This window comes from Nycticebus coucang, chromosome 11 (assembly GCF_027406575.1).
Source record: "Nycticebus coucang isolate mNycCou1 chromosome 11, mNycCou1.pri, whole genome shotgun sequence".
Classification (NCBI taxonomy): Eukaryota; Metazoa; Chordata; class Mammalia; order Primates; family Lorisidae; genus Nycticebus; species Nycticebus coucang.
In genome coordinates, this window is record NC_069790.1 from 98401939 (window position 1) to 98426102 (window position 24164).

General features: G+C 40.3%; 1 protein-coding gene across 1 annotated transcript in view; it reads right to left on the bottom strand.

Moving 5' to 3' along the window:
- Positions 1-24164, bottom strand: part of GRM8 (glutamate metabotropic receptor 8) — an 843712-nt gene that overhangs the window by 662176 nt on the left and 157372 nt on the right. Inside the window, exon 2 of the mRNA XM_053553714.1 lies at positions 23831-24047. Coding sequence (XP_053409689.1) covers positions 23831-24047 — 217 coding nt within the window. The remainder of the gene's footprint in view (positions 1-23830; positions 24048-24164) is intronic.

The window sequence follows — 24164 nt, forward strand, 5'->3', positions numbered from 1 at the left end:
TGCAGCTCTGCTGAATAATTAACACACCTTAATTATAGCCCAGTGAGACCAATTTTGGGCTTCTAACCACTGGCACTGAGAGATAATAAATCTGTGTTGCTTTAAGCCACTAAATTTGTGATAATCTGTAAAAGCAACATTGGTAAGTAATACGACCCCATCTCCAAGAAGCAGTGTGGTCAGCATGGTAATGATTTTGCCACCATTGAGAATGTAGGATCTTAGTCACTGTAATTCCATATTCTTTTCCAAGTATGTATTTAGAAGTAATCATGTAATAGAATTTTGGCCAAGGAGATATAATGAAAGGTTTTCTGGAAGTTTCTGGAAAGGATGTTTTTGCTTTTTAAAAAATGAAGAGATTCATAAAGATAAACTTCCCTTTGTTTCTCTACAGCTGTTGCCATTTACATGTGATCCCTGGACCTGCTACAGTGAGACAAGGACAGAACAATGAAGAGAAAGCCCACCTGTTAAGGATAACAGAGCGGAATGACGGAAAGAAGCTGAATCTTTGCTGCCTTAATGGTATGTTGATGTAACCAAGACTTGAATTGATGCATCTCCAGACTTCTTGTCATGTAGGAAAAAACAAATGTACTTACTATTTAAGCCAGTTTGGGGATAGTTCTTCTACTGCTTGCTATCAAAAACAGGTTCTCTTCCCTTTATCAAAAACACACTCATTCTGTAAACAAAACACTCACCACGAAGTATCCCCTCATTAGCTGAAATTTAATATGGACAACAGAGATATTTAAAGTAAAAGATCATTTCACTCCGAGAGATGGCAAGAATGAGATACTAATTAGAGATGTTTAGCAGACATTTAAAAATCCCTCAAATAGCACAAAAGGTCCTTTTGGAGCTGGCCTTTGCCCATATTACCAGCCTTTTCTCTTACCCCATCTCCCTGCCCAAGGCCTATCCTGAATGCCTATGTCTTGAATGCTTCTGTCACACTGAACAACTTGCCATTACAAACCCAGGCCTTTCCTTCTCCATCCCTATGCAATTGAGCAAGATGGTCTCCACAGCCCCTTCATCTTCTAACACCTTCTTTTTCTTCACAATGAAACTCAGACCTTGGCTTCATGATGCCAAACCTGGCATCACCAGAGTTAAATATTAATGAGCTTTACTGTACCTGTGTTCCCAGTGAACCTTGGGCACATCTTCATCCTGCATTTTTCAAATAGTTAGGATTGGTGTGAATGTCAACGCCTGTCTCCCCAGCCAGCCTGGCAGAAATCGTGGCCTTCATGGGTTACCCTCACACCCATACTTTTTCTGGCCCAGAGGGGAGGGAGGAGGAGGAGGATGACTATGAATGACAGAGTGTGAGGCTGGAAGATGAGACATCAGGGCTGAAGATATTGCTCAGGAGTCATCAGCATGCAGACACTTGAAACTGAAAGCTTGGACGAGACTGCCAAGAACATATCCTTCAGGAACTTTTGCCATCAGTGGTGGGAGGAGATACAGGTGCCAAGAGGGAAACGTAGAAGAAATTCTGACTGCTGGTAAAGAAGACTGTTTTTAGAAGAAGAAAGAGTCAGCAGTGCTAGAGGATGCCAAGGAAAAGGGAGGGGTTCTGGAAATGATCATGGACTGGGCATCGTAGAAACAACCTCTACACAAGTAAGTTCACAAGAGTGAGTCCACAAGAGGTCCAATGGCAGGGTGTTGAGGGGAGAGTGAACAGAGTCAGGGACACACACTGCCCCCACACTGTACACTCACACATTCATCAGAAAAAGAGGAGAAAAAAATACACGACTCTCCCTTTTTTCATTATATATATGCTGATAATCCTGAAAACCTTTTTTATTTAATTAAAAAATCTGAATGTCTTTTTACATATTTTAGTTTATTCCAGAATAAACCCTTTTTTACTGAAGAGGATGTACAATATAGTCTGTTCTGTTAGGGCAGCTTGGAGATGGGCTGCCAAGTATAGATTCGGGGATAGGGCCTCCTTGCTCCATTAGAGAAGGAGCCAGGAAATCTGAGTCCCTGGTGGGCCTTTCCAGTAACTCACTCTGTGATCTTTAAGTCATTCATCAATCTGGGCCTCAGTTTCTCCCCTTAACCTGCCATGGTTCTCTGATCCCATTCACTTGCACCAGGAAATAATTCAACCATTCAACCTATATTTACCCATTAGTTCAATGTGCAAAGCATTAAGCTAAGAAGCTAATTCTCCTAATGGAAAATGCTGATCCCTATTATGACAAATCTCTCCTGGGAAAGGTAACAATCTGAGCTGTTATTAGTCATTAACACTAATGTGTAATGTTTCCTTGGTTATAATAATGGCAAACATTTCCTAAGAGCTCACTGGATGCTAAATTGTAAGCTTAAAAGTTTACATGAGTTTCTCTTTTAATCATTACAAAAACCACATGAGATAAAGAACGTTGTTATCGACAATTTACGATGTGGCAGGTAGGGCTTGTAGAAGTCATTTGCTTAAGGCCATCACACAGTGATTTCACCTGGGAAGTGCCAGCGCAGGATTCACACCCAGGCAGAAGGACCCCACAGCCTGTTATATACCCAAATTCTCAGGGTTCTCCACAGAAACAGTACTAAAAGGAACTCCTTCTTGCTCAGGGGAGATCATTCTTTTGTTCTTTTCAGACCTTTAACTGATCAGATGAGGCCCACTCGCATTATGCAGGGCCATATACTTTATCCAAAACCCACTAACTTACCTGTTAAACTCATCTGAAAACATCCTCATGGAAATCTCCAGAATAACATCTGATCACATATCTGGGCAACACGGCCCAGCCAGCTGAAGTATATTAGCCATCATACCTGTGCACTTAGCAGAACTGGGTACACAATAATATTTTTAAAAATATTAGTTCACCTCAAAACATTTCCTTTTGTTTCCCTTGTTTTGGTTAATAATAAAATTACCCACCCAGGTGCCTGTGCTGAAAGTTTGAGAGCTGTCCCTGACACTGCCATTCCCTTTGTTCTGTACACCCCATTGCTTGCAAAGATCTATTGATTCCACTTCCTAACAGTCTCCTGTTTGTCAACTCACCTCCCTCCTCACTAACTACAGCTTTATGTATGGCCTTGTCATTTGTTGCCTGGACTACTGCAATAACCTACTAACTCATCCTGCTGCCTGTAGATGGATTGAGTCCCTCTGTCTATCTTTCAACTACTGTCAGAGGGATCCCCCTAAAACACAAATCTGGTTGTGCTGCTGCCCTATTTTAAATTCTTCAATGGCCCTATGTCCTTAGTTTGGTGAAAAGGTCCTGCACAATCCTGTCCTCATTTTTTTTCCAGTCTCATCTCCTGCCATCTCCTCGTAAGCCCTCATAATCCTTGCACCCCACCCCACTATTTGTACTCCCTTGAAATTGCCATATTCTTTCTTAGTTCTAAACATTTGCAAATACTGTTCCCCTCTGCCTCAAATGCAAGCCCTCTTTTATCCAAGATCAGTTCAAACACCATTATTTTGTGGAAGTGTTTCCTGATATCTCTGGGTATAATAAAGTTCTTTCATGCCTCTCCTCCCAGCACCTCGGATAGAATTTGCCAGCTACTGTGAACAACACACCTTTTAGCCTTGTGGCTTTAAATCCCTAGGAGAGAGTGAATATTCTGTTCTGTTCATTTTGGTAACCTGATACCTAACTATATAGTGCCTGGATACATGAGAATAAATACTTTATACATGTATTAGAGACCTTAACAGAGATACTACCTTCTAGCAAATATATTTGTGATTTTTCCCTCTGTTAGTGAAAAAAAAAAAAAGTTCTTAGTAGCTCATAATGTGATATAGAACTTAAAAATCACTGAAGATAACCTAAAAATAACAAGCATCTCTATTTATCCTGGGGAGGAGAGATAAATAATAATGTTTTATGATCCTAAGTATCTCAAAATGGAGTCACTTATGACAAGGGATTCAGCCTGCAGTGAAATTGCTGTTCCTCAGAGTGATAAATATATATGTATGGAGGACAGGGGGTGATGACACCTGCCATGACCAGGCAGCCTGAGACCTGATAAGAAAGTGAAGCCAAAAGAAGCTGAAGATAATGTCTATGGACACCCCTGGGAAGAGGCACTAAAACCATAAGGAAACTGAGCGTGGCTGAGATGTCTGGAGAAGCTCTCTCCCTGAGAACTCCAAGGCCTCTTTTCCATCAGGCTGTGGCCACCAGACACCTAGTGGAGAAGAGCAATGACGCCCCCATGGTTGGTTGTCCCAGGGAAACCAGACTTGAGGGTTCATCAGTCAGGGTTCTGGTCTCCTGAGCTACTGCTGTGACTTGTTTCCCCTCCTCTCTCATTATTGCCTGGGTGTGTTGAATACATTTGCATTGATTGTTGGTGTGAAAGCCTTGCAATAAACTATGCATTTGTAAGCATTTATTCGGCCACAGAGTCGTCATAAACCCTACACCCCTACCCCAAACACTCACACAATCAGTGTTAGCACAGTCTGATTTGAACCTGACATGAGAAAGGGTTATAATAAGGTTATTTTTTGTCTTTCAAGAGTTAAAAAGACATTTTCCAATCTCTAAGCAGAACTAGTGACCAAGGAAGAAAGGATTGGTAAGAATATTAAAAATGGGCAGAGCTAGACTGTGCTGTCCCCTTGAAGATACTTGCAAACACTAGAATTTCTCAACACAAAACAAATTAGCAGTTGGAATCTTAATAAGCTAAAATGTAGTCCCTCAGCAGTCCCCAGCAGCTGGGCATTTGAGTACTTGAACTGTGGAAGCAGAGAGGGTGACTTTAGGTACACTGTAGACCATCTCTGTTATGATAAATGATACTTGAAACTACAGGACACCTTCATTATAGATGAGCTTTACAGTTCTTTGGACACAAAACCATTGATAATCTGGAGGACATGAACCTTAGATTCTATCAGTCATTAAAATAAAACCATGGCATGATTATGTCATATCTACAGAAAGGAAGAGAAGGTCATTGTTGATGGAGACAGTGATTCCAGGCCTGAGGATGTACAGAAGTGTTTCTATCCCATCACTAACTTACCTACCCATCCTGTTCTCCATTGAGGAGTCACTGCTACTGAAAGCTTCTGGAAGGTCCAATGGCAATGACATTCAGACTGCTAATTGTTTCAGGGTGAAAACAGACTGACCAATCTCTCTCACTAGGAACTGGGAAAAGATATGGATGAAAGTGCATACCATGACCTTGGGAACTCAGAAACATAAATTTTGTCACTGGAGCAGGGCCTTCTGTAGCATAAAATTAAAGAAGAAGAATAAAAAATCAAAGGCACATCTGCCAAAGGAAGCACACTATCTTTTTTATAGTTGAGAAAGTTACGTATTCAAATTCTAAAGCAACCTTAAGCGTTTGTCAATGAAATTCTTTAACTCTGGGAAGCACACGTTGTTTTAATTGCTTTTATCTGTCTCCCAGGTCCCTATTAACATGTATCTTCCTTCAGTACCTAGCCCAAGGCTGCCCCTCCATAAAGCCCTCCAGGAATGTTCCTGTTGGAACCAGTCACTTCCTCCTTTCACTTGCATAGCTCATGGCATGAATATTCAGCAATTAATTTCCCATCATGGCTCTAAGCTCTTTAAGGATAGCTGCCCTATCACCTTTTGTCCCTTTCTAGTGCCTGTCATAGCACTCTGCCCTAGCTAGTGTACAATACATCTCACTGAGTATGAGAGGGACGTCTCCTGTTGTAGCATAAACAAAAGAAACTGGGATTATGGTTCACCTTCATTAATCAATTCTTACCTCCAGTTTGTTGTTTACAAGCAAGGGAGAGAAAAGCTGAACCCACAAGTTCATGCTGCTGAGATCAAGACCCGAAGCATATGTTGGCCCACATGGAGGGCCTGATGCCAAAAGCCAGGGAGAAAATGAAAGTTTCTCCAAGGAAAAAAATAAATAGGGGCAGAGAAGAGAACTCTTCCAGTTAAGAGCAAGCACTATACTCACCCCACACCAGGAATACTCTGCCTAGGATGCTGCCTTAATTGCTACAGGATGTTAATAGACGACCCACCTGCAACAAGGCAGGAAGAGGAAGAACACAACTGGGCAATGGAGGAGAAGCCAGCTCAGCCCCCACCTAATGCAGCCCCAAGCTGTGGGAGGGGAGGAAATTTCAGTTTGAATTTCAGCATTTTATTACGCAGGATTGGACATTTTAATAAATAAGTCTTTTCATATAATTTAGAAGTGGCTAGAGGACTAAGAGGATGAGACCAAGATATCTTCCCAACAGAGGTGGGGAGATGCTGGGACCATCATGTGTGGAGAATCAGTAGGAAACAGAAAAATAAAGAAGTTTCTAAAAACAAGATGAATCTTGAAGACATTTTGCTAAATAAATTAAACCTGTCACAGAAAGACAAATTCTGCATGATTCCACTTACATGAGCTATCAAAACAGTTAAATTACTAGAATAAAAATGTAGTGGTGGTTTCCAAAGACTAGGGAAGAAGGAAATGGGAATTACTAACCAAGGGATCTAAAGTTTCAGTTAAGCAAAATAAACAAGCTCTAGAGATCTGCTAAACAACACCGTACCTATAGCCAACAATAATGTACTATGCACTTAAAAATATGTTGAGGATAAACCTCATATTTAGAATTTTTACCAGAACAAAAGTGGAATGATCAAATAAAGAAGTGGCGATTTTAAAATAAAGAATTTATACTATGGGGTCACACCTAGTCAATATGCCAATTACATTTACCTTCTCTAAGATATTCTCTTTTTTTTATTTCAAATTAATATGAGGGTACCAATTCTTAGGTTACATTGTTCTCATTTCCAAGCTAAGGTTCAAATTGTAGTTGACTCCTTCACCCAGGGGGCATACCGAACACCCTCACATTGTGCACATTAGGTGAGATCCCACCTATTGCCCTCAAATATGGTCTAGCAAGAGAGAGGGGAGAAAAGAAAGAAGGAAGGGAGAGGAGGGAGGGCAGCTGTCAGGAGGGCCACCGACAGGATCTTAGACAGCTCTTAATACAGGGCTTCTTCAGAGCTCCTTTTCCCCTTCAAAACTCACAAAATACATACAACTTCCACACTTTGTGGTAGTCACACATAGAATTCCAGTTTTTCTAAATGAAGAAATGAAAAAGTCATTGATTTAGAAGCCATACGAAGAATTAAAATATCTTCTTCAAAAATAGAGGATTCATCCATGTTTATCACAGCCAAACAAAATGCCTCCTGCTTTCCTCTTTGCCTGGGCTCCTCTGATGGCCACCCAATAAGCTGGTGGTCAGAACTGGCCTGTTACTGAGAAGCTGTATTAGGGCCACTCTTGGGCTGCTGTGTGATGTGTGTATTTTCATTGATTTGGACTCAATCGGTGGTGGTACTGCACAGCAGCGTCTACACCCTACAGATTTGCTCAGTACTCCATCTACCTACTTGGAGGTAGGCAGGCATGGATAAACATGAGGTCCCTGGGGTAATTCCTTTAGTTCCAAACAAAGTAGGGCTGATGGAGGCAGGAAAGACACAGAGCCTTTTCAAAGACCAAAGGAATGTCCCCACAGAAGCCTTTTGTTGTTGTTCTTTAAAACTATTTTACTTTTTGTCATTTAAAGGGAGGCCAAAACTATTTTTGACAAATATTAGGATTCATGGTTACATTTGGATCCTATTTTTCAAGGGAATTTTAACTACGGCAACTTAATTTAACATATGCTGATAGAGCTTGTTCATGCTCCAGGCACTGATGAATGAGACTAGGTCGTTTATATTCTTGAGAAGGTCACAGTCGAGGTAGAAGGCAGAGATGTCAACAGTCTTGCAAAATACAATGAGTGCAGTGAACATCTGTGAGGTTTGCTGGCCAGGCAGCCTTCTCTCTTTGTTCTAGAAAATCGCCTTGAGAAATGACCCCTCTCTATGGCTTTGACCATATGTTTCAAGTGGGCCCACCTTCCTCTCTCCAGCTCCAGAAATGGGCATGTGGCTCATGCCTTCCCCAGGCCCAGTTCTGGCTTTTTCATTTGTTTGTTTTAATTTCAGATTGATGTGAGGGTACAAATATTTAGATTACATTGTTTTCATTTCTAAGGTAAAGTTCAAGTTGTAGTTGAGCCCTTCACCTATGGTGCACATTAGGTGAGATCCCGCCAATCACCCTCTCTTCTCCCCCCCTACCCTCTATCTTCTCTCCCCTTCCTCTCTAGACTACACTTGTGTTAAGAATTAATTGTCACCTGGTGCATAGTAGAGGTCAAGCCTGGGACTTCTGCTGGAACAAATGGAAGTAAAGCACATACTTCCCACAAAGTTTCTACAGTGGGTTAGCTGGTATTCCCTCCAGAAGATACATCCACCCAGAACCTCAGATTGTGATCTTATCTGGAATAAGTGTCTTTGCAAATATAATTAAGGTGGGGAACTAACGTGAGACAATCCTGGACTAGCGTAAGTCCTAAATCCAATGATGAGTGTCCTTATAAGAAACAGAAAAGAAAACAGAAATACACAGAGAGGAAGGCAACGTGACAATGGGGAAACGGATTGGAGGTATGCAGCTGCAAGCTAAGGAATGCCAAGGATTGCTGGCAGCCCCCAAAGCCAGAGAGGCATGGACTAGATTCTCCCTCAGGGCCTCCACAAGGAGCCGAGCCTGCCAACACCTTGATTTCGGACTTTTGGCTGCACAACTGTGAGAGAATAAATTCTGTTGTCTCTGGCCACCCATGTGTGGTAATTTGTTAAGGCTCTAATACAGTTGCTAAGCTGGCAGCATGCAAGCCTACAGCTGCTGGTGGCCATCCTCCCACCATGTGGGAAAAGCCTAAGAATGACGCCAATACTCAGAAAGCAGAGCGCAGAGCCCGAGCGAGACACACACCTGCAGACTTGGGTTTACAATGTGGAGCTAAGCTACCTGAAGTCAGATTTACTCCTAGACTGTTTCAAAACCCTAAATTCTCTCCCTAGCTTAACTTTGGTCCCGACTGAGACAATGAAATAAAGCTTTCTTTACTAAAGATATGCACAAAGTGTTGCCATCACAGACGGGAGCTGGACTAACTAAGGGAGTCCAGGAAGCTTCACCAAGGAGGTATCGCTGATCCTGGATCTTAAAGAATAAAAACCACTCCAGCCTGACACTGGGGCTGAGTGTTTCTGGCAGAAGGAAGACAGCAACACAGGCACATCAGGAGATGCTCAGGTAATAAGGTAAGGGCAGGAATAGGGAGAGGAAGGAATAGCAAGAAGTCTGGCTGTGTACAAGGGCATGGCCTTTTTTATCCTCCCTGCAACTCAACAAGGCAAGAATGGGAAAGGCGACTACAGAAACAAAAATCTGCAGACTCAAAAGAGAAATAACAAGAGAGGTAAAAAGAACGTGACTTTGGGATCAGTAGGCCCTGAGTTTGGACCCCAGGCTACTACTTTCTGACTAGGTTATCTCGGGCTCTTATATACTTTACTTGAGCCTTGGTTTTCCCTTCTATAAAATAGCAATAATGTCAGTTTCACAGCAAACGAAAAACTCTATTAGATGGTATTTGTAAAGAAAGCATTAATAAATATTGGTTCTCTTGCTTCAATGAATTATCCAAGGAGAATCTCAGATTTGGGACAGAGAAATAAAGAGACCCAAGAAAGCCTCCATCTTCCACTGAAGCTTTACTGACACTTACGTAAGCAAATAATCCATGTTTATCAGAATATGGTTCGTGTTGGAATTTGTAAATCAAAAGCAGTATAGTCAAATCATAATTTTACATACTTTAAACAAAAGATGCACTAAACCTAATTTTTAGAGATGAAAGTGTCAAATCACCCATTCCTATGACACTTGAGTATGAGGACCCAGAAGTGTTTCCAGAATCACCACTGTATTACTAGAGCATAAAAATGTTCAGAAAACTATGTAATGATTAATGAGCCTTAAAATAAATTAGGAACACAAGAGAGTAAAAATAAAAAGGCAAAAATAATATGAATTTAAGGGGATATATTTAGAACTATTAACCAGGAAAGTATAAATTTCAGATCCTCCTAGCATCCAGGAAAAAAAATAGGTGTAAAGATCTCTAAATGGATTTTGTTAAAAAGCTTTAACAATAGCCTAGAGGGGGCATTTTCTTTTTCAGCTCTTTTCACTAATAAAGCATTAGTTAGAGTGAAATTTTGTAGGAATAATTCACCTGATATCCCATCCCTGTATCATCCTTTCAGGGAAGGCACATAGTCATTCTGGACTCACCCATCCCAACCTAAAGGCGCAGGACACACCCTGCTGTTGGCCAAGATGGTCTGTTTCAATGGCACGGGTCTCCATAGCATCCAGAGACCTTGTCCTCCAAACCTGAGACTGTGTATCCACCAATCCCAACTCACATTCTGCCCTTGCTCTTACTGTGTGGTCCAAGCCAACACCAGCCCTCACTTGGAGACTTGCAATAAACTTCTAACTCATCTTCTGCTTCCTTGTTACCCCGGCAATCGAGTTTCTGCCCATGATCTTCCTAAAGCCTCAATCATACCATGCCACTCTCAAATCAAACCCCATCAAAGGTTTTCTACTGCATGAGAATAAAATGCATACTTCAAGCCACAGCCTATTCAACCGTGTCAGTTAAGCCCTTGACTACCCACCTTGTGGGTAGTCTTGCTGAGTTCTAGCCACACTGACTTCTCTGCTGTCTTTCTAAGAAACCCTTAGCATGCATTTACTTCTTTCTTAATAAGACATAATTTATAATTATTAGCTTGAATTTATAATTATTAATTTGTTTGCCTTTTTTTTTCTTTTAAAAGCAGTCTTCTCATTAGAATTTGAGGGCCTAGTAGCCAGAGACTAGATTATGAATTCTCAGCACTTAGTTCATTTCTTGTAACTTCATATGGGCATCAATTATTTGTTGAACAAATGGTGATTAAGTAAGTTTCCCAGGACCTGGAGTCATGACTATAAAAAGCTCTGGTCTAGACCTTAGGACATCTTGCAGTTATGAACCTCATCACACGCTTATATACCTGGATCACTTTGAGCCAGGTGAAAGAGTAATAATACATTCGGCATGTTTACCTACTTTCCGATTTAGTATCCACCTTGTTTGTCAGACCAGATCTCTGGTCCTTAACTCAGCCTTGCTTCACCAGAATTACAGATCTACCATCTGGTTCTGGTTCTTAGAATCAAGTTTAGCAATCTGGGAGGCAAGCTTACTGTCATTTAATTAGCTGATTCTCTTTTGACCTTCACCCTAGCCCTGAAGTCTGGTTTCCTGGATTTCCATCCTTCCCAAGAACCTTCCTGTTACAGACCCAGCCATGCCCCAAACCCCATGTCCGCTAAGGGCCACCAGGTAGGACACAAGGCTGAACCCTGACTTTACAGCACGGTCCCATTCTATGCTACAGAACACTTTCACATGGACTGCCATTTTGTCCTTTCTCCTCTCCAAGCCACCTACTTCCTGACATTATGTCTCTGGGATAAGCACACCTGCCATGTGTCCATTTATCACTCATTCAACAAGCGTTCTTAGAACAGCTTCCAGAGGTTGCGACTACAGCACTAATTAAAGATGAATGAGCTAGGCTCTTTGCCTCTGAAGAAAGAGAGGGGAGTAATTAAAATGCAAAGTAGTTTACATGGGACCTTGGAAACTGACCAGGTGTTCACAATAAAATATGTATCTGGGAAATGTTTAACATGTATTAATATATATAGCATATTTATTCATCTATTGGTAATGACTCAGATGTATCCCAGAGATAATCAGTGTCTGACTTGCCCTGGCAGTGTTAGCCCATTCATTTTCTGTGATCACTCTTATCAAGCAGCACTCATGCCCTTCAGTCTTGCTCAGTTCCTGAGTCTGATCCAGGGCCAACAGTTCACAACCAGCCTCAACCCACAAGTGTTCAAGGTCTGGAATGATTTTGCCATGACAGCCCCTGTTCCTAGTTGTCTTGGTGTGGCCCCCGAGCCCCTCTGTGTCATTGCAAATTTACAGTATTGTTCCACTTTTGACATACATTTCAGATCCCTGGGGATGGATTCTGCCCCAGATTCTGGCCTTACAGGACACTCTGCCTATTTCTTGTCCACTTTCACCTGCTTCGGTGGAAGCGTCTGGGCCTTTGTCTGTGCTCCCACACAGCCTCTAAGGTCTGACTGCATAAAGCCATTGAGCAGAAACCTGGCTCTGTGCTGGGGTCTGGAACCCCTCCAGCTTGTTGTCATTACATTTCTCATGTCCTTTTATGGGCATATGCAGATATATGACACTATGAATGAATAGATATGAGTTCCCTAGAATAAGAGAATTCAGCCTCAGGTGATGGTTTAAGTTTCTCTCTCTCTCTCTCTCTCTCTCTCTCTCTCTCGCTGAGATTTCTGTGCAAATTATTAGAAAGAGATAGGATCTGTCACATCAACCATGTGGTCCCTGTTTGGGTTTTTTTTCCTACTATTTAACTCCCATTGCCAACTGTGTTCATTTCTTAAGTCTGCTGTAACAAAACACCACAAACACAATGCTTAAGAAACATAATTTATTGTCTCCTGGTTCTAGAAGCTAGGAACCTGAGATCAAGGTATTGGCAGTGCTGGATCCTTCTGAGGCCATGAGGAGGCATCTCTTCCATGTCTCTCCCCTGGCTTCTGGTGGTTTGGTGATCTTAGGCATCCCTGGCACGTACCTTATGCATCACCTCAATCTCTGCCCTCATCTTCACATGGTGTCTTCCCTATGTGTGTGTCTGTGTCCAAATTTCCTCTATTTACAAGGACACCAGTTACACTGGATTAGGGGCCCACCTTCTCCGGTCTGACCTCACCTTAATTTAATTAACGACTTCTGCAACCCTATTTCCAAACAGGGTGACATTCTGAAGCATTAGGAGTTAAGACTTCAACATGAATTTTGAGGAGGGTACAATTCAAACCACAAAACTGATTATGGCTGCTGGGTGCAGCCCTGATTTATGAAGTTCTGTGAGACCCGAGCCCACATTTGTCCCTGTTCTTTGAATGATTTTTGGATCTGAGACTACCCAGCTGTCCTCTGCATGCTTCATGAGCCATGACAAGAAGCATGCTTCTCTCCCTGTGCTTATCCCCAAAGAAATCACATCCTTTTATTTTCTTTCCTAAAGTCATTTCCTTGTTAAAGCCATTCTGCTTGACAACTCCAGCACTAGATGAGAGCTTTAAGGTGCAATCTGTACTTGCTGTGTTGATAGAAGAACATAATATAAAAACACCCTTCTGCAGAAATGAAGCAACATCAGAATCCATTTATGTCATTTTTGTGGGCCCTAAAAGAGTTGGGCCTGAGAATTAAGAAAGTGTTTTCCCAATTTGCTTCATAACTCACCAACAGAGTAACAATTATACTTCCTTTGAAAATAAATAGCTCAAGAATAATAAAATCAGAAGGCTGTCAAATGCACAGTTGATTGAAATAGGTGCCAATTATTTCAAGGGTCGTATCCCTTGGCAGAACCGTGCTGCGCAGTCTCTGTACATGTTTGGTGAATACTCAGCTTCTTTGCTCCTTTTCCTGTTACCTGACCGAAACCATCTCATGATTCATTGGGGTCTCACAAGGAAAAAGAAAGGGGAAAAGGAGAGAGAGTGAAACTCAAGTCAGCACATTTTGTTTCTCCTTAACAGCTCTAGGAAGAGGTTTGGTTGGGAAAGGAAATTCAAGTAATGATTTAAACATGTCTTCTGGCAGTTATAGCAGTGAGAAAAAAAAATAATGCCTCTTGTAGCAGCTCAGAAACACTTCCAAGGCAGTGGTACTCGTGGCCATACGACTCTGGAGTCACATTTGCATCATGCATCACAGCTGGCATGTGCATAATGGGCTATTAAGGGAAATGGGGATGTTCAGAGTGCAATGCTAGCCTTTTGTGTTCCATAACATGGAGGGCAACCACTGTGCTCCCCTTCAAATGCTGCTTGATGTGTTTGCCCAGAGGAAATCCTGTGTTAGATGGAACTGTTCTTGTGAGCTGATGTGACAGTTCATTCAACACTCATTTGAGCTCCTATTACGCATTGGTGCTCTGATCTTGGTGGCATGGATGTGGGGCTGAATGAGTCAAACCTGCATCCTGCCCTATGATGTCCTTTTAGTCTCTTATCCCGCCAGGCTATGGTGATTTAGCCTAAGTTGACATCACAGTCTACATTCAATTTTTTGTGCTGCCTTATTTCCTCAGGAAACCATGCTTCTATTTAAGTTATCTATATTATTTAACTCACATAATACTGTGTACTGCCTTTGAGCTCAGGGTGCACAAACTGTCACCTTCCACTGCCTTATGCCAAATCATTTTGTTACATGAACTCTCTCAGGTATGGTGTTTTGGGGCAATGCCTCTAAGTAATACTTCCACTAAGACAAAGATCACACAAATTTTTAATCTTCTGATACACAGTGACCTTCTGGGAAGCAGAGACCATGATTCGTCTCTGGATCCTCAAAGTCTAATACAAGTACAATGTGATAGCTGGACTACAAATACTCACCACATCGATTAATACTTAGAATGGTCAAAATGGAAAAGGAGCTGCAGGTTTGGGGAACCAACCCTGACTGGCATTTAATTAATTCACGTGTTCAATGCATGCCAGCAGTATGCTAGACGGTATATTAGATCATGCTAGGAAATAACAAGATTGGTCACTGGTAGGAAGTACAGAGTAAGTTTCAGGAATGACAAGCACTGACTGCCTTTAATTGAGCACTTACTTGGGCCTTTGCACGTTCTTCTACTCACTGAGAAAATGGGATCCAGGCTCAGGGCTGTAAGATCCCCACCCACCCACCCACTCGTGAGAATGGGCTCTTAACAAATTGACAGCTCTTGAGCCCCAGCCATTTCCCCATGTTGTTATGTATGATCTCACTCATTTCTCACACGAGTGTCATCTCCATTCTACAACTGGGGTGATTAAGTTATCCAAGGTCCTTTTGCTAGAATGCAACAGATCTAGAACTCAAACCCAAACGGTGAGAAGCTCTTAACCACTTACTAGCCATGTCAGCTAAGAAATTAGGGTTAGGCTACACCTATAGATTATAGGCTTTGGCATTTGCCAGCAATAAAAAAATTGAATTTTAAGTGGCTTAGCAGTATGATAGTTCCCACATAGGCTACACAGTATAAAAGAGAACACATAAGCCATTGTTGGAAACACCTCTGCCTATCAGTTCCCAGATCCTGAGCAAGCCTGATCTCCAGGCTCACATTTCTAACATAACCGTGAATCTGATGACAATAGCCATTCAACAGACATCCATGGAGCTCCTGTTATGTGCCAGGCATTCTGCTGGGTATTGAGAGACCCTTCCACTGAGAAAAACACATTTTGATAGAAGAGTCATAACTGGGAAATTAGCATTACAATAAGAACAACAAGTGGTAGGAGCCACAAGTTTAAGGACAGGGATTTACAAGAGCACAATCACAAGGATGAAGCAAGGTACGCCAAACTTGGCCTCAAATCTCAATCTTTGTTTTTTTGGTTGTTTTTTTTTTAAATAGAGTCTTGCATTGTCACCCTGGCTACAGTGGCATCATCATAGCTCACAGCAACCCGAAACTCTTGGGCTCAAGTATTTCAGTCTTTTTGGGCCCTGCCATGTGCCTGACGCCTAGTGCAACTTCCCGAGCTTGACTAGAAGTAGATCCATCGAGCTACTTCCACGTAGTAATGACTCAGCAAGGCCGGGCCTGAAACTGCCTCTACCTAGATACAGCCAACGTGGTACCATGCCATTGGCCCAACCCTGTTATACCACCCATCACACCATTTCACGTACCTCATCCTCCCCCACCCCCCACCCCCGCTTCCTTTCCCTGCCCCTTCCCCACACTCTATATAAAGCAGCTGCTTGACGCAATAAAGTTGAGATCCTGCTTCAACAGCCTCCCGGCTCCATGTGGTTTTCTTCGAGCCGCCGACACTCGCCATCCCACTCAGCCCCTGGGACGAGGTCGGGCTGGCCCTGATCTTCCCTCAACTACGACTGCCGGAGGACCCAGCAAGTCTCCCGAGTCACTGGGACTACAGATGTATGCCTCTATGCCTATTTTTGTATTTTTTGCAGAGACAGAGGTATCACTATGGTGCACTGGTTGGCCTTGCACATCTAACCTCAAGCAATCCTCCTGTCTTGGCCTCCCAGAGTGCTAAGATTATAGGCATGAGTCACAACTCTCAGTCTGAACCTTTTTGAAGTCACAATTGAGCAGTCAGAACCAAGCAAAAACTCCCGTCAGATTTTATGACAAGTAATATTCAACAGCCAAGGATGCCAAGAATCAGATTCAGGATAGAAGAATACTTACCACAGGGCGGGAGTGGGGTGGGGGCTTGGAATGAGAAAGGAGAGAAGAGAAGGTGAGTAATCAGAAACCATTCAAAATCCTCCTCCCTGACCTTTCAGGAGGAATTACTACTTATCTCTAAGAGAGAAGGTAGTTAACAAATCAAGCAAAGACCTCTCCACTATTTCAAATACCCTACACAGCAGCCAATACACCTGCCATCCCTATGATGATATACAGTTTTGTGCTAGCTTAGGTGTGGGAAATCTTTCACTAGTAATGTCTAATATTAAACAGCATTTTAGAGTTTATAATAAACATTCACAAGAATTATATCATTTGATGTCACTGAGCAGAAGTCCCCTGTTTTATAGACAAGAAAATTAATCCTCAGAGAAGCTTGTTAACAAAGTCTCATAACTGAAAAACATTCTTAGTAAAGCATCACAAGAATAGAGAAGCAAGAATCCAATATACTCAATTTTAATATGAAGATACTAGATGACCTAAAACGTGGTGGAGGGAAGGAGAAGGAGGGAGAGGGAAAGAGGGAGGAGGTTGCGAGGTCACGAGGTCATGGTGTACGACGACACACCTCTTGGGGGTGGGACACATTTATAAGAGGGAATTTACCTAACAAATGTAATAGGTGTAACCTAATTCTTTGTACCCTCAATGAATCCCAAACAATTAAAAAGAATTTTCTTCTGACTCCAAGGTTGATTCCACTGCAACACACTGCCATTGTTTACTAAAAACTTAACTATAGTATTAAAATCATAAGTTTTAAAGTACTTATTTTAATGCTGTTTGCTATTTCACATTAATGGCATCCATTGCTCGTTGGCAGTTACTAAGCCCTAAATATCAGGAAAGGTCAGAGTGAAGAACAAGTTTGACTCTTTTTTTCCCCCAAAGTCTCAAAAAATAGACAACTAATATTTATAAATAAAAATAGAAGATAATTTCAAAAAACAGATCATGCCAAATCTTATAGACAATAGAAAAAAGAAGAAATACTTCAAATTCATTCTACTTCATCTGGATATACCTGATATTAAAATTGGAAAATATATATTACCCTGTTTTCCCGAAAATAAGATAGTGTCTTGTTTTAAGGTGTGCTCCCAAAGATGCGCTAGGTCTTATTTTCAGGGGACGTCTTATCTTTCCTGTAAGTAGGTCTTATTTTCAGGGAAACAGGGTATTAAAAGGGAAATTACAAACATATTTCACTTATAAATGAGGCTGCAATATCCTAAACAATATATTAACAAGTTGAATTAAAAATTATTGTTCAAATAATGTACTTTGGTCAAAATTAAATCCCATTTATGTGAGAATTAGTCACTATTTTCTTTTCTTTTTTAAAGAAAGGAAAAGGAAAAGAACAACTTTAAAAGGACTCTCTGTTTGATCAGGTTCTGCAGTAATTGTTAAAATCATACAAACATTCTCTGGATCTCTGTAAAGCTTCTGCAGTATTTCTGCACCTGCAGTTCCAATTTGCAATTTCCTCAGCCCTCCTTTGAAGTTATTTTTGTCAATTACCTGGTGTTAATATTAATTAAATGAGTTTAACTCAAGATGTGGTATTATCAATGGAAGTCAGCTGTAGGAATATAAAGCAAAATCTTCAATTGAATTAAAATGTTTCCTTTCATTCATAGTATTTTGCAACATTAATACTTTAGTTAAATTGATTTTTCCCTACTGGAAGTCATTTTTCCAAAGCAATGAACGTCTGAGGGAAAACACTATTCTTCAGATATTCATTTCTTTCTATCATTGAAAATACTTTGTTTTAATCTTAAAGTGAGTCCATTTCAGTTAACAGAAACTTGGTTTCTGTTTATAACCCAAGAGAGCTAAAATATGCATTGTTTTAAAACTTTGCTAAGACACTTTGAAAATAGGATCAGTGGGCACTTTTCAGTTGCATACCAGGAATGAAATTTTCCTTATTTTATTGTTTGGCCCTCACCAAAAAAAGAAAAAAGAATTATCAAACTTTTTGGCAAGTGTCTGTCATTTTATATAAAAATGAATTAATTAAATTAGTTTATTAGATTTCAAACATAATCTGCCAATCCAACAACTCTTAGGTCGCTTCCAACTCTAAGATTTTAAGATTCTGAACACATGTCAAATAATAATCAGAAGCTTCCAGCATTTGCAATTTGGGGGGAAAAGAGTAACATACAGTTACTCTTTTCAGTAGAAGAGTAGAAGATTTGATAGAATCTAGATAGTAGAAGATTTGATACAGTAGAAGATTTGACAGAATCAGGTCTATTCTGTCCCCTGTAACATATGTGATGAGGCCTGTCATCTTCAATAAGCCATTCATAAACACGATGACTGATTAAAGGAGGTGTGTCCCCACAGTGTGAAAATCTACAATGAAAAGATACAATGCTTTAACATATTTCTTTTATCTTTGAAGATAAAGCTTTAGCTTCCTTGCTCCTTATGATAGCAATAGCATTAACATTTATTATCCTGTCTTATTTTTAAAATAATAAGGTAAGACAAAGAAGTGAAAAAACCTGTGTAAAGACTCCCTAAGAAAGTCACTTATTGAGTCACAAGCCCCAGAGTTTATGCTGTAAAAACATGAACAAGTATTACCAAACCCTTTGTGTCAGTATCAATGACACAGTAATATCAGATAATTAATACAGAAATAGAGGTCTGGGGTCCTAACAACTGAGTGTGTATAACATGGATGATGGACAAGTCTGAACCAGCAGCAACTAAGTTGTCGCCAACCCTCAAGCCAAAAGACCTAAAAGGGAAATAAAAATAAATTAGTCCAGGAAAGATTCTATGGATGTCTATAATTTTCCAGGTCTCATCAAAAAGAGTCTTCTTAAAATTGCACAAAGCAGGACAGTTGAACAGTCAATACACACCTATACTGGCAACACCCATTGCGATCCTACTGGGAAGCTCTTGACTACCTAAAAGCCTAGGAAAGATAGTCACCACTTACCCCCACATGGAACCCTGAATTATCCAGTGGTCATCCCACCCATCCAAGTAGTCAGGACTGGAGGAATAAAATTCCATTATGCTCCAAAAGGACCTCTGAACTAGTTATACTGTGAGCTTCTTCATTAACTAAATTCCATCTGCTTAGATCCCTCTCCTTTTTCTTACCTTTTGTCCTCCCGGCCTACTTCCCACCCCTATCACTGGAAGCTATTCCTCCTGAGAACACTTTTTATGGGTTGAATTGTCTCCAAAACCAGGAACCTTGAAATCCTCACTCCAGGTACCTCAAAATGTGACTGTATTTGAAAACAGGGTCATTGAAAATTTAATTAGTTAAGATGACTCTCTCATACCGGAATCCAGTGAGATTTTAATCCTATATGGATAAGAGAAGACACAGAAGCAAACACAGGAAGGAAGACTATGGTCACGTGATGATGGAGGCAGAGCTCGTACTGATACACTGGCAAGCCAAGGAACACCGAGGACTGCCAACAGACACCAGAAGGGACAAGAGGCAAGAGAGGATTCTCCCCTACAGCTTTCAGAACAGCGTGGCCCTGCCAACACCTTCATTTTGTATTTCTAGTCTCCAGAATTATGAGACAACACATTTCTGTTTTTTTTTTTTTTAAAGAGGTGAGGTCTTGCTGTATTGCCCAGGCTACACTGCAGTGGCTATTCATAGCTGCTGCCACAGTGCACTGAAACCTTGAACTTCTGGCCTCAGGGTTCCAAGTAGCTAGGACTACAAGCCCATTCCACCTTTCCCATTCAATAAATGTCTATTGTTTTACCCTATCCAGTTTGTGGTATTCTACCATGGCAGCCCCAGGAAACTATTACAAAACACCCTTTCTCAAGGACACTACTTCATTCTCTGCCACTAACTGTATCACTCGTGTTCAGCTATTCTTCCTGGCAGAAGTTCCTGTTTTTTCATTTAAAACGTGTTCAACACACTTGAATTTTTCCTCAAGACTCTCAGGACCACAAATCTATCAAAAGAACACTCTACCTTATTCTTAGTTTCCCACTGCTATCTCTAGGCCATTATTCCCATACCTTGTTGAGAAAGCTTCTCCCCACAAGGACATCCTCAGCCCACTTTATTTCACTTACATGTTCTACCTCAGTAAACACTTTTCCCTCCTTAACCATCAGTTTTATAAGAACGAGCTTCACGTCTATATCTCAGTCCGTGTTTGATTCTAGATGAATGTTTCTTGCCATTCTTCTACACAAAGACGTGGACTGGTACATAAAGTTTATGATCAAACTCATGCTTCCCACCCTAAAGCCACCTTTCCATCTTACCATCTCTTTCCTATTTATGGTACTTGTCTTCTCCTCATTGCTCTGGTATGGAATTTCAAGTTCAAACTCTGTGTGCAGTTAGTTACTAAATTCTACAGACTCCTCATCACCAATGTCTCTCAAGTCTGTCTCCTCTTCTATTTCTACTATCAATCCCATACATAGGGCCAAGACTGGCACTGCAATGGCCTGTCAACCTGTCTTTGTAACTTCCACTTTTCACTAGTACAATCTTAAACACACATCAGGGTAGATCCCTGTCTATTCTCCTCAGCAGTTTCCTCCCATTGTCTATAAAGTTAAGGGTAAAATAATAAGCATGCTATGATTTGAAATACTAAATTTTGTGTCCATATCAAGCCTACCAATTTTGTCTCACAGATCTCACTACTCAAACCATGCTTCAGTCAAATTGAGATCTACGCTGATCTCAGATATGTTCTTTTCCTTCTCCAGTAAAAATCCTAAGGTCAAGAGGATATAAGAGCGAGGCATTGAGGGGCTACTCTTTATTTTATCAAGTATCACCTGTCCCTCTCTCCTTTGAAAGGATCTTGACTAAACAAGAGCTATCACTAACGCTTGCCATTCATTTATAAACTGCATTCTCCCAGATTCATAAAGAACATTTACTCGTGTCTGATTTTGTTAAAATAAAAAAAAACTAATCAAATTGTACAATTTATCACTAAACCGATTTTCATTTCACCATCACTCCATCATGATCTGTCTGAACTAATTAGAGGTAAGACATAAGAACCCTCAATTTACACTGAAATTCTGTAGAAATCAATAGTGCTAAAGAGAGAAATTCAGAATAGAGTTCAGGAAAAGTTATAACATTTGGGGAAAATATATTATTATATTAATAGGCAGACACTCCAAAAAATGTGAAATTGTACATCTTCTTCTGTCAAGAGATTAAGGTTTTTAAAAACACACCACTAACATAGTGACAGAGATGTCATCAATGTTGTAGTAAAAGGCTGCAAATGTTACAGAACTAATGAATTTTTATTAGAGTCATCAGATAATTTCAGAATGGGTTAAGTTGCCACCATTTGCCATTCCCATTAATATCATTGTCATGTAAAAGGTTTAATTTTCAGCTATTTTTGTTCTAGATAAAATCTTTGTCATTAAAATGAGGGATGATTTTGATATTTAATATATTCCATGGCATACTCCAGTGTGGTATTAATTTGGCCTTTTCAGTATTCTGCATATTAATTGACAATCCTTCCCTCCCTCCATTCCTCAGATAAGTGAGAACTGAAATAGAATGGCCAGCCAATCAAGTCATAGAGTACTGAAAGGATCAACAGAGAAGAAATATGTTGCTCTAATCAGAAGTGTATACAAGGCACTAAAATCATTTTCTCCCATACTAATGACTTAGAAACAGGAATATTGAATGGCACCATCTGAATCCTTTTGTGTGACAGTGTTAACAAAGTGTAGTGATGCTCCCTACAAATCAAACACTAAGTATCCCTTATTTTAGTCAAAAGAACTAAACTGTGCTCTCACTTAACTTTTAGAACAATGAATTTTATCACAATCTGCAGCAATTGGCAAATTATGTCCTGTATTGAATTTTTTACAATAATCTGTTACATGCATGCAAAATGTGTCCTGCAGTTGAAGAATGTCCAGAATCCCTGCAGAAAATTTATTTCAATGTATCTCCTATTAGTTTCCTTCTCTGATTGAATTATCACCCTGGTAAAAACTGACATCGGCTGCTTAAATAATACATTAACCTTGTTTTCAGAAGCCCTTGTTTTCATTTGAGTGGGCACTTCCTCTAAGGACAAATTTGAGATTTTTATTCAAGAAGATAATATAAATTGTACTAATTTACTAATTTAACGTTCAACCAAATGTTTTGAATCATTTCATAGCAATCATGACATAATTTAAAATTCCAAAAAGCACAGATTATGGCATCACGGACACTTACAGCAGGTGTGAACAGTTGTCCAATTAAATCAATTAACCCAAACTGTCCAACAAGACCAGGCCTTTTCTACATTTTCTGCAACAGCACAAACGTAGAACAAATGTTAAATGTACTAAATATTATGTATAGTAAATGTCCATGTCCTACTACGTACAGAAGAACAGATCCCAGGCATCTACAAGTCTTTCAAGTGAAATTTTTAATTCAATAACTTCAAACTCTTTGTTCTTAATAATTATTGTTAAGCCCAAACCACTACAATCATCTTTTCCTGAATGGATACTTCCAAGAAAACAAATTTTTCAAAATAATTTCTTCGGATTCAAAATTACTGAAAAACAGCTAATAGACACTTTGATCTTTCCATAAAATATTATTCTTGCTCTTTGAGAAAAGTTCATTCATTCTTAATAAGAATAATGATATTTAAGTTATAGTAATATGTCTCCTTTCACCCAAAGATACTTCGTTGGCTAAACAGCAAAAATATCTGTGCTCTAAGTTGTTGTGTTTTGTTTTTTCTATTTTTTCAAAGTAGTTGAATGGATTTACCACCTCATAGGTATATATACACGAAAGTCAAACGCCCACAGAGATTTGAATAAGCACCTTATATAAAAAGCCCAGAAGGGAGGTTGTCAATGCCTTGTTCTAACAAAGTTATCACATATTGCCCTTCAGCCCACTATAAGCCTCAGAGTTTCAGGCAAGAGGAAAAATGCAAAAAAGTCAAATATGACAATAAGAATATTGCCTAAGTACACCCTTGGGAGCTATTTCAGCATTGTTTTAAGATTATTACTAGTTTTAATCCCTCTAGCATTGGATGTTAAATTCCACTGACTTTTTTTTAATTTAATGACTTGCTAATGTAAACCTCCGTCCAGAACAATCAAATAGTATGTCATTTATTCAAATTTACAGTGGCACTAATGTGCCAGCAAACTCCCTCGTCAAAACAGACAACTTTAAAAAATGTTTGCCTGAGTCAGGAGCTCTACTTCCTAAATTAGCACCAAAGTGTCACCTTGATAGACCTATGAACAACAAAATCATTTATAAGTAACGTGCTTCCCTCTGGAGTGGACAGCCTAGGTCATGCATCTGTGGGGGTTCTAATTATTCCATACAGAACAGAGAGCATTTGAAGATGCCCAGCCCAAGCAGCCTGTCACCTCCAGATATAACCATCTGATAAATATATGCTTACCGATTTCCCTTGAGATCTGAGTGAAGGCCTCCACACCGCTCTCTCCATAGTTCCCCTCAGAAGCCAGTGTTGACACATAATTCCATCCCAGGGCGGTCACAATGTCCACCATGGCTTGCGCTTGGTAAGAGTCAGGCGGAACCACCCGAGAGAAAAAGTCATACCTGGTGTTATCACTTAGCTCTGGGGCTGTGGATGCATAGCTGATTTGAGGTATCTGCAAAACAAATGATAGGTCATTTTAACCCATAAGGAATCTTGTAGAATGATAGGTTGTCACAAGAGCTAAAAAACCAACACTATCCCAAAACCAAGCCGTCTCAGCCTGAAGCCA